The sequence below is a fragment of the Serinus canaria genome, chromosome Z (assembly GCF_022539315.1).
Source record: "Serinus canaria isolate serCan28SL12 chromosome Z, serCan2020, whole genome shotgun sequence".
Lineage (NCBI taxonomy): Eukaryota > Metazoa > Chordata > Aves > Passeriformes > Fringillidae > Serinus > Serinus canaria.
In genome coordinates, this window is record NC_066343.1 from 23,379,941 (window position 1) to 23,393,771 (window position 13,831).

A 13,831-nucleotide genomic window follows, 5' to 3' on the forward strand; every position below is an offset into this window, starting at 1 on the left:
ATGTGGTGTCAAACCACTTCATTACAAAGTTGATTGGTTGCCATTTGAGAAAACAACCTGACAAGATTTGCTATTTCTCTCCAAGGCAGGTTAATGAGTTGATTTTTGCATAAATGGATTTACGGGCAGAACTGCAAATTGCACAACAGCTAAGCAATGTGCTCTGGTTAACAGCTAACTTAGATGTGATGATTTGCATCTTCTACTGTTTCATCATGTTAAAACATGGATACTTCAATTTCAAGTGAATTGGACAAATGTCCTGAAGAATACAGCTGGGGCTCATATTTAAGTGCTTGAGTGTTTCTTGCATTAAAAAACAAAGGAGGGTTATTTGTGATTACACCAAGCTTTAAACATGGGGATGTTAGAAATCACAGAATCATGAAAGTTTAGGTTGAAAGTAGCCTTAAAGATTGTCTGCTTTCAACACCCTTGCAAGGACACCTTCTGCTGGACCAGGTTGCTCAAAGGACCATTCAACCTGACACTGAGCACTTCCAGCAATGGAACCTCCCAGTTTCTTTGGGCAACTTATTCCAGTGCCTCAGCACCCTCCCAGCCTGAAGCTATTTCCCCTTGTCCTATGTCTGCATGCCCTTGCAATGTTCTTGTGGCAGCTGAGACAATGCCTGTTGGGCCATGTCTATCTTCCAATTAGTGACATTTGTAAATGTTGTGAGAACATACCAGAACTGGTGTTTTACCTTTCCTGTCCAAAAGGAGAAGAAAACAAAGGAAGGACACGTTTTTCTCCCCTTACGTCTTTGGGTCACCTGCAGCTACAAAACTTTTATTCCATCTATCAGATGAGGGAATAGAAGGTCAGTTGACTGGCACTGATATTTCCCAGGCAAAATGAGTGTTGGAGAGAGTAATGGTGTTGCTGGTAGTGTGGCTGTTTTCTATTAAGCATGCCGAGATGAAACAGCAAAGTATATATTAGAGATGGTGTTCTCTCCTTTCAAAAGGCAGTGATTGCTACATTTAGCTCTCAAATCAATTCAGAATCTTGACAGAGTTTTGCTGAAGTCCCACAAAAAATCAATAGAGCTATTTTTATCTCTTAAATGAGTGAGACTTTTAAAATAAGAAAGATATCTTTGTAATGACTGACCAAGCTGTTCCAGAGTTAGGTCTATTGCTTTATATGATTGGGGGTGTTGAGTGAAAGAAGTTATTTAGGCATTGCCTTTGTTCCATTCTGCAGGTTTATAACCCCAAAATAAAATCGCAAATGTTTCTGGCAGTCATCCTCCAGGCACAGATGGCTTTCCTCCCAGTTTTGGCAAGCCTGATTTCAATATAAAACTGGGCATTATTAGAAAGTGAAATATTGCATGATATAATATCACTACCACCACCATCAACATCATGACAAATGGAGCATTTGTTATTTCAGATCCATGTGAGAGAGCTAGGGCCACTGCATTGCCCCTTCCTTTAAAACTCGTACCTGTGATGCACTTGCTCGAGCAGATGCTCTAGCAGGGAACTGTGGCCATTTTCTCATTTGCGTTGGCTCTATATTTCAATGCAAATATCACTGAACAGGTGGCTGATGAAGCCCCTGTGGACTGTTTACAGTAAAGGTTACAACCAAAATCGATACCTGAGACACTTCTAATTCCATCTGGGAGATGTTCATCCTCCTTCTGACTGTTTCCCCTCTGAACAGCAGCATCCTATTAGCACTGCAGTCATCAGAGATATCTCACTCAGGTCAGAGGAGGGGTTCTTCTAGTTAGGCCTTCCTTTCTTCTTTGCGTTTTGTCTTTGGGTGCACTGGAGGGAGCAGCAATGTGGATCTTGACAAGACAGGTTGCCAGCATTAGGCATGCTGAGTTTTACCTACTGGCTTGACACCTGCTACTCCCATTCGACAGGCTGAGGCTCATCACTGCTGCCCGGGAGTTGTCCAGATCTTTTCAGTTTTTCGCTTACTGAGGCAGGAGGTGGCGATGCCACGTATCATTGGTGACATTATTGTGCCAGGTGTGGCCTGGTAAAGGTGCAAATGAGGGGAGAGAAAAGATGGTGTAGACTCAGGTTTGCATAAACCTGAACAAAAAAAAAAAAAAAGCCATTACCCCTGAAACCTGTGTGAAAATACTTTGTATTTGGGCAGAAATTTTGGTTTAGGCACCTTTTTGCAAGTCTTCATGAGAAAATCTCCATGGTTCCTGTATCTGTTTCATTAAACTCGTAATGAAATTTGTGTTATTCTTTTTAATGAAGGTAGGTACTGTTGCTTACTATATGAGGCAAAATTGCTCTTATTGGTGTCTTTCCCTTGGGCCTGATCGTCATGCCTGGCATGCAGCCCACAGCAGCTGGGCAATGAGTAAGCAGTACTGAATCCAATTAAAATGTTAGTAAAGCGTGTATCACAGAGGGCACCCATGCAGTCCTCTTATAGGCAGGGAGAACTTTTGGATATGCGCAAATGAGAGAGAGTGGTGCTTCATACACGTAATTTAGGGTTGCTCCACAGTGTTGCCAGATAGGTGTGGACTTCCCTTGGGCACTGCCTCTCTCCCCTCACCAGTGTTCAGGAGCAGCCCCTTGTTTCCATGCGATCTGAAGGAGTACAGGTGATTACCCCAATGCCTTCATGCTCCAGTCTCTCTGGCATAAGTGCCAGCTACCTGGAGCGCAAGAGTGCTTTTTTGGCCACATGAAATGTGTGGCCAGCTGTAGAGACTACAGGAGCAGAACAAGAGAGGAAAGATGAATGGTGGCTGTGCCATCAGTCACAAAAAGATGTTGGGAGTTGGTGGTGATGATGGGCATGGAGCTGGCATGGAGTGTCTGTAGCCACCTGCACCACCATTCAGGTGACTGAGCAGCAATTGGTAGAGAAAGGACAGCAGGCTGAAAAAGCTGTCCAACCCAGGCACTGCCCTGCCATTGCCAATTCAGTTGCAGTGTCTGGCACTCCATGCTGCCTCTTGCTGATAGCCACTTGTGTCTCATCTCTCCTGGGCTTCCCAAGCACCCACTGAGCTTCTGTTCACTCACATCTGTCTGATCCCCTTGGCACCACTCAGACCAGGCATTTTGCATGAGCCCTTCAGCTGCCTGGTGCAGCCATACGAGGTGACTGAGCAGCAGCTAACACACCACACAGGCAGGCAGAGACAAAAGATGCTCTCCTGAACGGCTCTGCTGGTGCCAGCCTAACTTTCCTCATTCCCTGGGAGCTTCAGCCTTCAGGTTGTATTCCTCTCTTTTGTTTTTGTTGTTGCATTATTCCTAATTCCTTCCTCTGACTTGCAAGGAACACTTGTCTTTCACTTTCTAGAAACTGTGAATTTAAAAGGGTAAATAGCAGTGACAGTGTTTTCCACTCAGAGATTTCCAAAGGAAAATAAGCAGAATTTAAATTTAGCCAAGGGTCTTGAAGGATGTTTGCCAATATCTCACGGCAGATCTGTGCCATAGCAGAGAACAGCAGGCAGGTTTCAGGCCAACTGGTTTCTGCGCCCTGCCTTCAGCATGGCGAGGCATGGCTGTGTGGATCTATGCATGCTCTTTATCTAAGGGCAGAGCTCACTCTGTGAGTCTTTTTTGATGAGACACTGGAGTAGGGCTTGGGCTCCTAAATCACCTGTGTGCCCTTAAAGCTCCTACCACAGAAGAATCTCCAGTCATTTAACCTCTGTTGTGCAACTCAAATCAGCTTCTTCCCTGCTTTTTAATGGTACTTTTGCTGATTGTGATTCTAAGGGCTTTTTGCTGAGTATTTCCAGGGCCAGTTCATGCAGGCTGGTGCTTTTCCTGTTGTGCATTTTTCCTTCTGCAGTAGTTCAAATTCATCTGGCTTTACTTTTTGGTTTCCTCAGTATTTGGTTAAATGCTGTTTCTTCTTGCTGTCTTTTTGAAGAAAAAATTTCTACACATTTGTAGAAATGAGTTTGTTGAAGACAGTCACAGGTTTTTAGGGCCAGTAGGTTTTCTGGCCTTGCTTCATGCATGACACAGACTGTGGAATTTTGTCTGGTGATTCTCACATTAAGCTTAATAATTTGTGGATCGAAGTGCAGCTGTTGTTTATGAACACAACCCATCATGGTAGAAAGAAGTTTTGTAATAAGTGAATATAACAAGATCTATTCATTATAGAGTAGTCTTACTGTGCCATGGGAAAATTCTGACATGGTTGCATTATTTAATTTTTCTTGGAGTTATGCTGGGATTAGCTGAATGAACAGTGAGGCTGAAGCGACAAGATGGGAGGTTTTCTAACATGAAAGAGCATCTCCTTCATTAGACGTGTGCCTTTGCAGTAACTGCTGTTGCTGTTGAATTTGTTCTCAGGATCAAATCTGCCCTCGCACTTTTATGGAGTTTACCAGGAAGTTCTCTTTTCCGTTCAGATTTTTCATTGGATTGTGTAACCCTTCTGGAACAAACAACCTGTAGATAAAACAACCTGCCTACTAGGGTATTGTGACAGGAGCCACGTAATTCTTTCCTTAGCCAAGCAGATATTCTGTATGCATTTCCGCCCAGACTGTTGTAAATGCTAAAAATATCTGACAGCAAAAAGCAAAGCTCATCATGGTGGCTCCTTGTTAGCTTGAATAGCCATGGATAGCCATTGTGGAAAGAACTTGGCAAAGTAAAATTGGACTTTTCTCCTTGTTTTGAAGTTATCATTATTTTCTTGGCTTCAAAAGCTCCTTCATGCCAGCAGCATGAAATTAACAACAGAAAATGATTCTATGTCAAGCATGTATATGTGGGTGATTATGTATATGTATATGTATATGTTATACATAGGCTTTGACTAAGTAAAAATATTAGTAATAGCAACTATCTTGTAATAGTATTCAAACATCCTACTTAGAAGTGATTCATGTCTGGGCTGAAGTGTACAAACAGAGAAACCTATCCCACCTCAGAAGGTAAAACTTTGATTTCTATATACATTAAGAGATCGTGTGGTTTGTTTATTTGTAATTATAGTACAACAAAAAAGAAGGAACACATAAGTGGCCACAACCAGATGTCTTACATAAATGTTTGAAACACCAGCTTCAGAAAGAACAATCAGAACACCAATGTATGTTCCAAAATATTCAAATATTCTTTGGTTTAGGAAAGCAAAAAGCAAGTTATTTGTGGGGTTTTTTTTTTAGAAGCTTGGAAGAAATCTAATCTACTTGCCAATTCAATGGCTACAAGTCGCTGGATTAGATATAGACTATAAAACATTCTCTTAAATATTTGTAGGGCTGTATTTTAATATCATGCTTGATAATAAAATACCACCAAGGCTCACTCTTGTCACCAATAGCTTCCTTCAGCAAGACTTACAACATTTTGAACCAGGAGAACTGAAGTTCTCAGACCCAGTTCTCTCTCAGCCAGTATGGCTTAGTGGAGGCCAGATCGAATTGCAGTTCAGATCTCTGCATGAAAGATGGAGAGCCCCTTCAATGATGTTTGCAAAACTTCTATTTTGAAACAGTGCTGTACTCACTTGGCATCACAATCTAGCTACTCGTCTTCATCAGACACTGTGCCCACAAGCACTTTTGAACAAAAGTAGTTTCAGCACAGTTGCGAGTGAGAACATTTGCATCAATCCCAGGGGCCCAACCACAGTGAAAAGTGTCCTAAAAATAAGTGTGACCTTCTTGAATTAGTGCTTTTCTGAAATTCCACCGAAACACTATGGCTCTTTCTGCCTTTATAAGAACTGCAAAAGTGACAATAAGTTTGAGTAATTACCTCTGGAAAAAAGCTGCCTTTGGATGTAAATTAGTCCACCTCAGTGCTAATTTATTGGCACAGACACTGATACACGTGTAGTCCTCTTGAATTATTGATATGTCAAAGCAGATATTTTGCATACACATTTTGTGAATTTGAATGACTGTGTTGGCATCAGAGCAACAGAGAATTATGCTTTTTTCCTCTCTTCTCCCTCTTTTCTTCCCCAGAAGAATCCTCTTAAGAAGGAGAGAGAATGTCATGTAAACCTACCAATCTGTGTCAGTACATTTGTCAGTTTGGTTTTTTTCTCGGGTAAAAGAAAGCAGATCTGGCCCAATAGCATGTGCATGAAATCACAAAGAAAGCATGCTGGGCCTTGTACATTTTCCTGGAAGCTGTCTCCCACACAGATGTACATGGAGCAGCGCACAAGTCTGAATGAGAATTAGAGGCTGATGGTGCAGAATCACCCATGGGACAAGTTTTTCAGGCTCTAAAGGGGAGTGGCAGAGCTGTGTCTGCAGCACTGTGGTGCTTTCCTCACAGCACACACGTTGTTGGAGAGTGGATTTTGTGATGATGGGGAGTAACAGAAAGCAGCTATTTTTATGCTCTGGAGTCTCACTGTGAGCCAAGTGGTTTGGATTGTTAGCCTGCAGACTGATATTGTCGATTAGCACAGTGTAAGTGGAAGAACTGGGTTGCTTCCTAAGTTCTTCTCATTAAACTGTTGTTCCTCATGTACCTTTCAGAAAAGATTTGTACGATGGATTGCAAAGAGAAAATCATTTCAATCATTTCAATTTGTGCAGTAAGGAATTTTGCCATTTTGCTGTGTACTTACAAGGGCAAAATTTTTAACCCAGCAAAGTGGCATTTTGAAAAATTGCATAGACATAAAGGAATTAGACCCTTTAATGTGTATGTATTGCTTTTAATTATAACCTTTAGAGGGAAACAGTTTTTCCAAGCCTGCTCTTTACTTCTGCTGCTTATTTCCTCTTTGGGTATTCCAAAGGGCCCCAAATGACAACAAACAGAAAGAAACAGGTTCTACCCTACAGAACTAACAGTTAAGAGAAAATGTAAGAGGTGACTAGAAAGACAAATGGAGGAAAGGCATAAAGAAAGTGTCTGCAGGCATATTTAGCTGTGTCAGTAATCATACAGAGCTATTGGCTTAACCAGTGCTAGGTGGAAACACTTGTTGGGCTTGTATGTACTATCTTTTGGTATGAATTCCCCTATAAGTTTTAATAGACAGACAGTGTCTGCATTGTATTGCATTTATTCTTGCTATTTTTATCCTTCACCATCTATCTGAAACTTTGTTCAGTTGTCAGTCACAGCCTTACAATATTTTTCCCCTATTCTTGGTCTAACTTGGTCTCTCAGTTATTTTGTTAATAGAAATAGAGAATCAGCCAAAACTCTAATTTTTGTGTTGAAATAATAATAGACTAACACAGAGAGTGTAATAAATCAGCAGTCCTTATGGACTCTATCACCCTGCAACAGATCCCCCACTCCAAACCATTTATAGCAACTGAAATTTTATTTGAAAGCAAATTAATTATTATGACACTTTTCTGTTGGTTAAAAAATGAGGAATCCAACATTTAAGACTTGCTAATGCTTTTTTTGGCATCAAGAAAGGAGACACAGGTATCTAATATTAAATAGTGCTGCAGAAGGGCAAGTTAGCACTTAGTTTGCCAAATTAAGTTTCAAAGACTATGTAGGTTATGAAGTTTGACTTTCTGCCCATAAATCTTGAATGACTGACAAACCCCTGTAAAATAGCTTTGTTCAAAAGGAATCTTTGGCAGGCAGCATCAAAGGTTTGAAACTCTGGAAGGGATGAAAAGAAAACCCTACTTTTGCACTGATTTCCCCTACAGATCAATGTCTCTGTGAAATTTGCCTGGGAATTATGAAGTATTTACTGTATTATGTGCTGGTTTTTTTCACTGTATCCAAAGGTCCCAGTGGTTCCTTTTATCTTGAAGATTTAGGGATATTTTTGTACATGAAATAGAATGAATGAATGAATGAATGAATGAATGAAATGAATGAATGAATGAATGAATGAATGAATGAATGAATGCATCAGTGGAACATGGGGGAAAAATTGCTGGATTTAGGCAGTTCTTTTCTTCCTTATTTTATCACAAGTTGGAGTATTGGTTTTACAACACCTAAATTTATGGATACATATTTTTATGGTAAAGCCCAGTGACATGTTCTGAATGCTCCATCAAGCTCTCTCACTGTTTCTTCACTTGATTCACAGCTCTGCAGGGTATGAATCAGTCCTGTAGTATAACTCTTAATCTCTTTTTAACCAGAATTATGTAGTGTAAGGGTTTTTTTTTTTTTTTTAATTTGTAGTGTGTTTCATTGTGTCATCATCTAATTATGTAAACCAAAGAAGGAGAAAATAAAGTATTTCTTAGAAAACTCTTGTCAGCCATCCATCAGTGCAGGAGATGAAGCATCTTTATTACATATAAGCATCAGAGGCAGAAAATTTTTTGTAACACACAGGTCCTTAAGTCCATCCTCAAGCAAGATGTGGCCCTGCTGGGGCATGAGCTGAAGAATAACTGTTTTTGCAGGGCAGTTTCTGCTTAGAAACACAGCATACCTCCTCAGGTAGACTGAGAGGCCTGAGGAGAAAAGCTTCCTCTACTTTCCATAGACTCTTTAAAGCTCTGATCCACCTGAAGGTCTTAAACTCTTGTTTGTCTTCCACAGGGTGAAGTGAAGAAGTGAAGCCTCACAGCTGAACTACTATGAGGTCAGAAGCCTTGCTGCTATATTTCACACTGCTACACTTTGCTGGGGCTGGTTTCCCAGAAGATTCTGAGCCTATCAGTATTTCGCATGGCAACTGTAAGTATAAGGGGCCAGAGGACTTCATGTAGTACTACTGATCAGGGGGTTTCAAATCAACACTACCTAAATACAGTCGCAGTTGATAAAGTTGTTTTTTCTTGATTTCTCCCATATTTACGTTATCAGGTGCTAATATAGGAACATGACTTGTTCACATGCTCTTATTATTTGTTTATCTAATACAAATAATTGAGCTTCTTTAAGCTCCAATGGATTCTGCTTGAGCATTAGGCATTTTTTTCCTAAGATGGAATTGAAGAAGCTGAAAGACAAAGAATCTTGTCTCTCCTTTCTTACCAGTAGAGATTGGCAAACTCTCCAAAATCTTGTGTAACGCCGACAGCTGCATACTGAGATCTGCTGGCTAAAAACAGGTGGAGAGCTTTCTGTGTATCTTACAGTGGACATCAGGCTTGACTTAACTGATTCTTTCACATTTGCCTCATCTCAGTTGTGATAATGGCAATGAAAATTTTTCAAAGTCCCAAAGTTTCAGATGTTTATAAGGAAGTCCTTACCATCTGGGCCCCTAAAAGTGTGCCAGGGAGCAGCAAGTCAGCCAAGAGCAGGCTTGTGTTAAATTCTTTTTTTGTTCAGGAATTTGGTTTTAAAATTGTCCATGTTTACTGTGCTTTGCAAGGCCTTGGTACCCAAAAACTTGTCTGTTCTGTGTAACATTATTCTGAAAGACGAGACTTCAGGGCACACCTGATGTGCTGCAAGTGCTGATAGACTTCTGAGGTACAACAACAGGGAAGAACTGCTCTGAAGCAACCCCGGGTGAAACATGGCTGGCGTGGCCGCTTCAGCGCCAACATTTTCACCCTCCAGAAGGGCAGTGCTAATCATTCCTAGAAAAATCTGCCATACCTGATGTTTTTAGAGAAATAGAACATGGGATGGTTTTACCTTTGCAGCATGGCATGCTGTAGTGGACATGAATGTCCCTAGTTTGTTTGAGATCCATGAGTTACCGAGTAAACACTACTGAGCAGAAAACAGCCGGACAATAAAACTTGGTATTTTGCATGTAGGACACGATCAGAAGGATTAACTTTCTGAATGTAAATCCTGCCTGATGCCTTAATTTATTTCTTAAAGAGTTCTCAGCACCTGGTTTGGTGAGAAGTTCCTTTTTCTATCCAGTTTTATCACCAGACTTTATGGCAAGTGACCCTTTGAGGTGCCCTGCTGAAGCCATGCCATGAGCCAATACTTTAACCAAGCTTAACAGGTACAATGCTTTTAGAAGACAATAGCTGGAAATACTAAAGCAGCAGATGAGCTTCTGAAGAAATAGACTCCCCTAAAGAGCTGCAGCTTTCTGGGAAAGCATATTAATGGGGAAAAACCATAGCTAGATGATAGTCAGCTCAGTGTAACATTCACTTGCAGCAGGTCTGCCATGATAATGCTCATCAGAGGATTATCTTCCTCCTGCCTTCTGTCATTTTATTGACTTCATTAGCTCCTTGTTTGTGTACCTAGATGTCATGATACACCTGAATGTGAGGTGGCCCTTGATCAGAAGTGTTCACTGTGGTTAGGTTGTACACCCATCTGAGGAGCAGTGGAACACCCTGTGTGTGCTGAGTTCTCACCCAAAAAACATAATGGAAATAGACAATAAATACTCTTGCTGACTGGTAGAACTGGAGGGGGCAAGCTGACTTGTTGATAGCAGGAGCCCAGCATGGGGATTCCAATCAGTATTGCTGCCCATTTGCCAGAAGGACTGGAATATCAGACTGGTTGCCAAAATAATGTGCAGTGACTTTTAGTTCATAAAGTTCAAGTGGTGATTTCCCACCATTTCTCAGAAAACCCTGCAGCCGTTCTGTGACAGCAGTCGAGTCCTGTAGCAAACCCAGGGAACTGGCAGTTTGCACCAACAAGAGCCAAGCCTTTTGCTTTAGCCACTACCCAGTCCAGACATTGTGGTGATTGATTTGCCACTGTGGAACAGCTTCATCCTGATTGACATGATTTAGCAGTCAGGAGCAAGCATTTAAGCTCTGCAAGCAGTAAAAGAAAAACTGAAAGAAAGTGCCATGTACCTGTGTGCCAAGAGCTCTAGAACAGCTTTATGCTTAAAAAAATGCAGTTTTTGTCTTCTACAAAGGTGGTGGCTTTCTCCTTTGCAGCTGCAGACACTGTAACCTTGAAGAACTCTCCAGCTCTCTGTGCTCATGCCTTCCAGCCCCAGTCTGTGCTTCCAAGGCAGAACAGAAACCATGGGTTTAGGCTGTAGCTGGGCTCCATGGTGATTCATTTCAGTTTGTTATTCTCTTTTGACCCTGTCGATTTTTTTCCTTCCTACAGATACAAGACAGTATCCGGTGTTTGTGGGTCACAAACCAGGGCGGAACACCACGCAGAGGCACCGGCTGGACATCCAGCTTGTCATGGTCATGAACAGGACCCTCTACGTTGCTGCTAGGTCAGTAGCCTCCTGCTTCACCACTCCTCTCTTACTGCTTTAAGAGAAGCAAGGAGAAGATAAGGAATATTCTGAGCTCTTCTCTGATGGACACATTATTTTTAGGATTGTCTTGCACTCAGAGAGAGCTTTTCAGCCTGTTAGTAAGACATATTAGAAACATTGCTAGATGATCAAATAAAGTTTTCCCATGTGTTATGCCTGTGCTTTAGGACTACATGCCTCTGCCTTCCTCTGAGACCTGCAAGAGGGAAGTTGCCAGAAATATAATTTAGTCCCATGGAGAAGCAATTCCACCCTCATCATTTTATTCCACTTGTGCTCACCAATAATGACAAATTTTAGAGAATATATCTTCTGTGCACAGATGTATTTTTTGATAAGAATTATTAGAATGTAATTTTGCTGATTTATGCATGGTTTTGGTATCTTAAGACAAAGAAAAATAACTCCCTCAACATGCTCCCTCCAGGTTATTTGAATTTAGTGTTTTGACTTTTTTGGAGAGCTATACTGTGCAGACACGAGCGCGTCTTTTTATAAAAATTGCACATAGAGCCACCCATTCAGTTTGCCTAGCTCAGCTTACACTGTCAGCCTCAGTGGGCCTACACCCATCAGACAGCTGCCAGCCTGGCAGAGATCCAGTATTAACACTTCACATCCCTACCTGTTGTTAGCAAAGAAGATTGACGATCTTAGAGTGGGAATTACATGAGAGATGCAGAATGAGTGCAGGATGGATCCAGATTAGCGAGGCTGGGTGGTCCAGATTTGCAAGGGTATGTAGTCCAGTTTAGGAGCTCTTGGACCCAGATCCTGTTTGGGACCTCCCTGTAAGCTGCCTCTCAAGTAGTAGCTTGTTTCCTGCCTGTTTTCTGGTCCTCCATTAGAAAAATACACACCTTTTTGCATGTGTCACATAAAACCAGGCTGTTGCTGCAGATGGGAGAAGTGGTGGGTGGGATGGCCAAGAGTAAAGGGGAACAGCTGCTGAACAGGCAGCCTCTCACCACCAGCCCTGCCTGCAAAGCCCTTGGCAGCCTCTGGGAGCTGCCTGTCTTTCTTCTCAAGCAGCCACTCCCCATCTCCTGGGTGGTTGGATGTGTCCTGTGGGGAAAGCTGCCCGTGGATCTCCGTGCGGCACCACGTAATTGGTAATTGCATTACACCAGCACGGCCACTGAGCGACACTTTCAGAGTCATGTCCCTGGCTGCTGGAAGAGCACACCTGTTCCATTACCCAGCCATGGCACCTGCTCTGGCTAATTGCAGCTTCCCAGGCTCCTTGCATTCCCCATGCAGCATGGGGTCCGGGTGGTAGAGCTCAGGGCTCTCACGGCAGAACCTTGCGTTGAGTCCAGGCAGACAGCAAGTATCCTTCCACAGGAGCTGCGGTGGTGGTGGTCATAGGGTACAAGAAGAGATCAGCCCACAAGAGATCACTGTGGCAAGTGACAAAGCCCTGTGTTTTGCCTGAGTTCCCAGACTGGTGGTTTTGCCGTTTTTAGTGGAATAATGAGTGGGGCAGGGCTGAGGGTTGAATAGATATGAAAGGTGGCAGCAGGATTTCCTCCTTTTCATGACTGAGCTCACTTTGCTTTCCGTATTTGTTTTCCTTTAAATTAGGAAATTAATTGCAGTGAGGTGGTGGTAAATCCTCTTTGCAGATTTTGCTCTGCTGTTTTCATAATTTGTTCCCAGACTGAGACTGACGCAGTTAGACTGTCTCAGTGCCCAAGCAACTGGCATTAGAGCAGGAAAACCCAGAGAACAGTTTTGGGTTATGAAACCACTGTGTGCACAAATTATATGAAGAATGCTAATATTTGGGGGATAACATGTACTAGTATGTGAATATGCTTTCTTCCTCATTTGTATAAAACAGCTTGCTTTAATGAGAGTACTTATTTCATCCTAGGATCTTGTGACCTACAAAAAAGAATAAAGACCTGATCTGTTTTGTACTTAAATAGGCATGAAAAGAATCTTCTTACACTTTTTTCCTTCAATAACTCAAAACCTCTTTGACATAATCTTTTCCCCTTCATATTGCTGAATAAAGCCCTTCCTGGGCTGACAAGACTCTGATACAAGTTGAAATTCAGAAGTAATTTTTATCTTTAAGTAACAAACTTCAGAAAATTAGTCATCCTTCAGGATCTAGTGGGGATGAAAGTTTGTAATTCAAATACTGCATTTACTTCAAAGGCAGTAGTAAATCTAGAGATTCGAAGCAAATTTGTACACAAGCAAATGTGTTTGCCAAGGACTTTTGTAACAAGATTCATTGAAAACTGTAGCTAAATAAATCTTTGGGCTATTATAAGAGATATTGCTTTCATGCTTTTTTAATGCATTGAAATACAGCAATCCTAAGTTTATGTTTTATCCAATTATCTGAAAAACAATCAAAGCAAATGGTTAAATAGTGAGCATTTTTATTTTAGAGCTGTTGTGTTTAGGTTGGGAAGTTTTTTTGTTTGCTTGTTTTGGAAAATCCAGCATTGACTTTTGCAGGCAATTTCAGCCCACCAGAAAGGCTAACTCAGATTTGAGAATTGCTTACATTTTATTAATGATCAACTGGCATAGAACAAAACTTCTGTCAGTCTACTACTCATTTTGTCATATGGCATACACAACTCCTGTATTAGCTATTACCAAATAAAGTTTTGTGTCACTTTACAAAGGCATTATTTCATGTTATCAGACAGAAATACCCAGCCAGTATAAATCAGAATAACTCAGCCAAAGGCCATAAAGCTT

General features: G+C 41.5%; 1 protein-coding gene across 4 annotated transcripts in view; it reads left to right on the forward strand.

Moving 5' to 3' along the window:
* Positions 1–13,831, forward strand: part of SEMA6A (semaphorin 6A) — a 119,325-nt gene that overhangs the window by 43,052 nt on the left and 62,442 nt on the right. For all 4 annotated transcript variants that reach the window (XM_050986759.1, XM_050986761.1, XM_050986760.1 and 1 more), the window contains exons 2-3: positions 8,482–8,619; positions 10,945–11,062. In XM_050986759.1, the coding sequence (XP_050842716.1) occupies positions 8,520–8,619; positions 10,945–11,062 (218 nt within the window). In that variant the 5' untranslated portion in view covers positions 8,482–8,519. The remainder of the gene's footprint in view (positions 1–8,481; positions 8,620–10,944; positions 11,063–13,831) is intronic.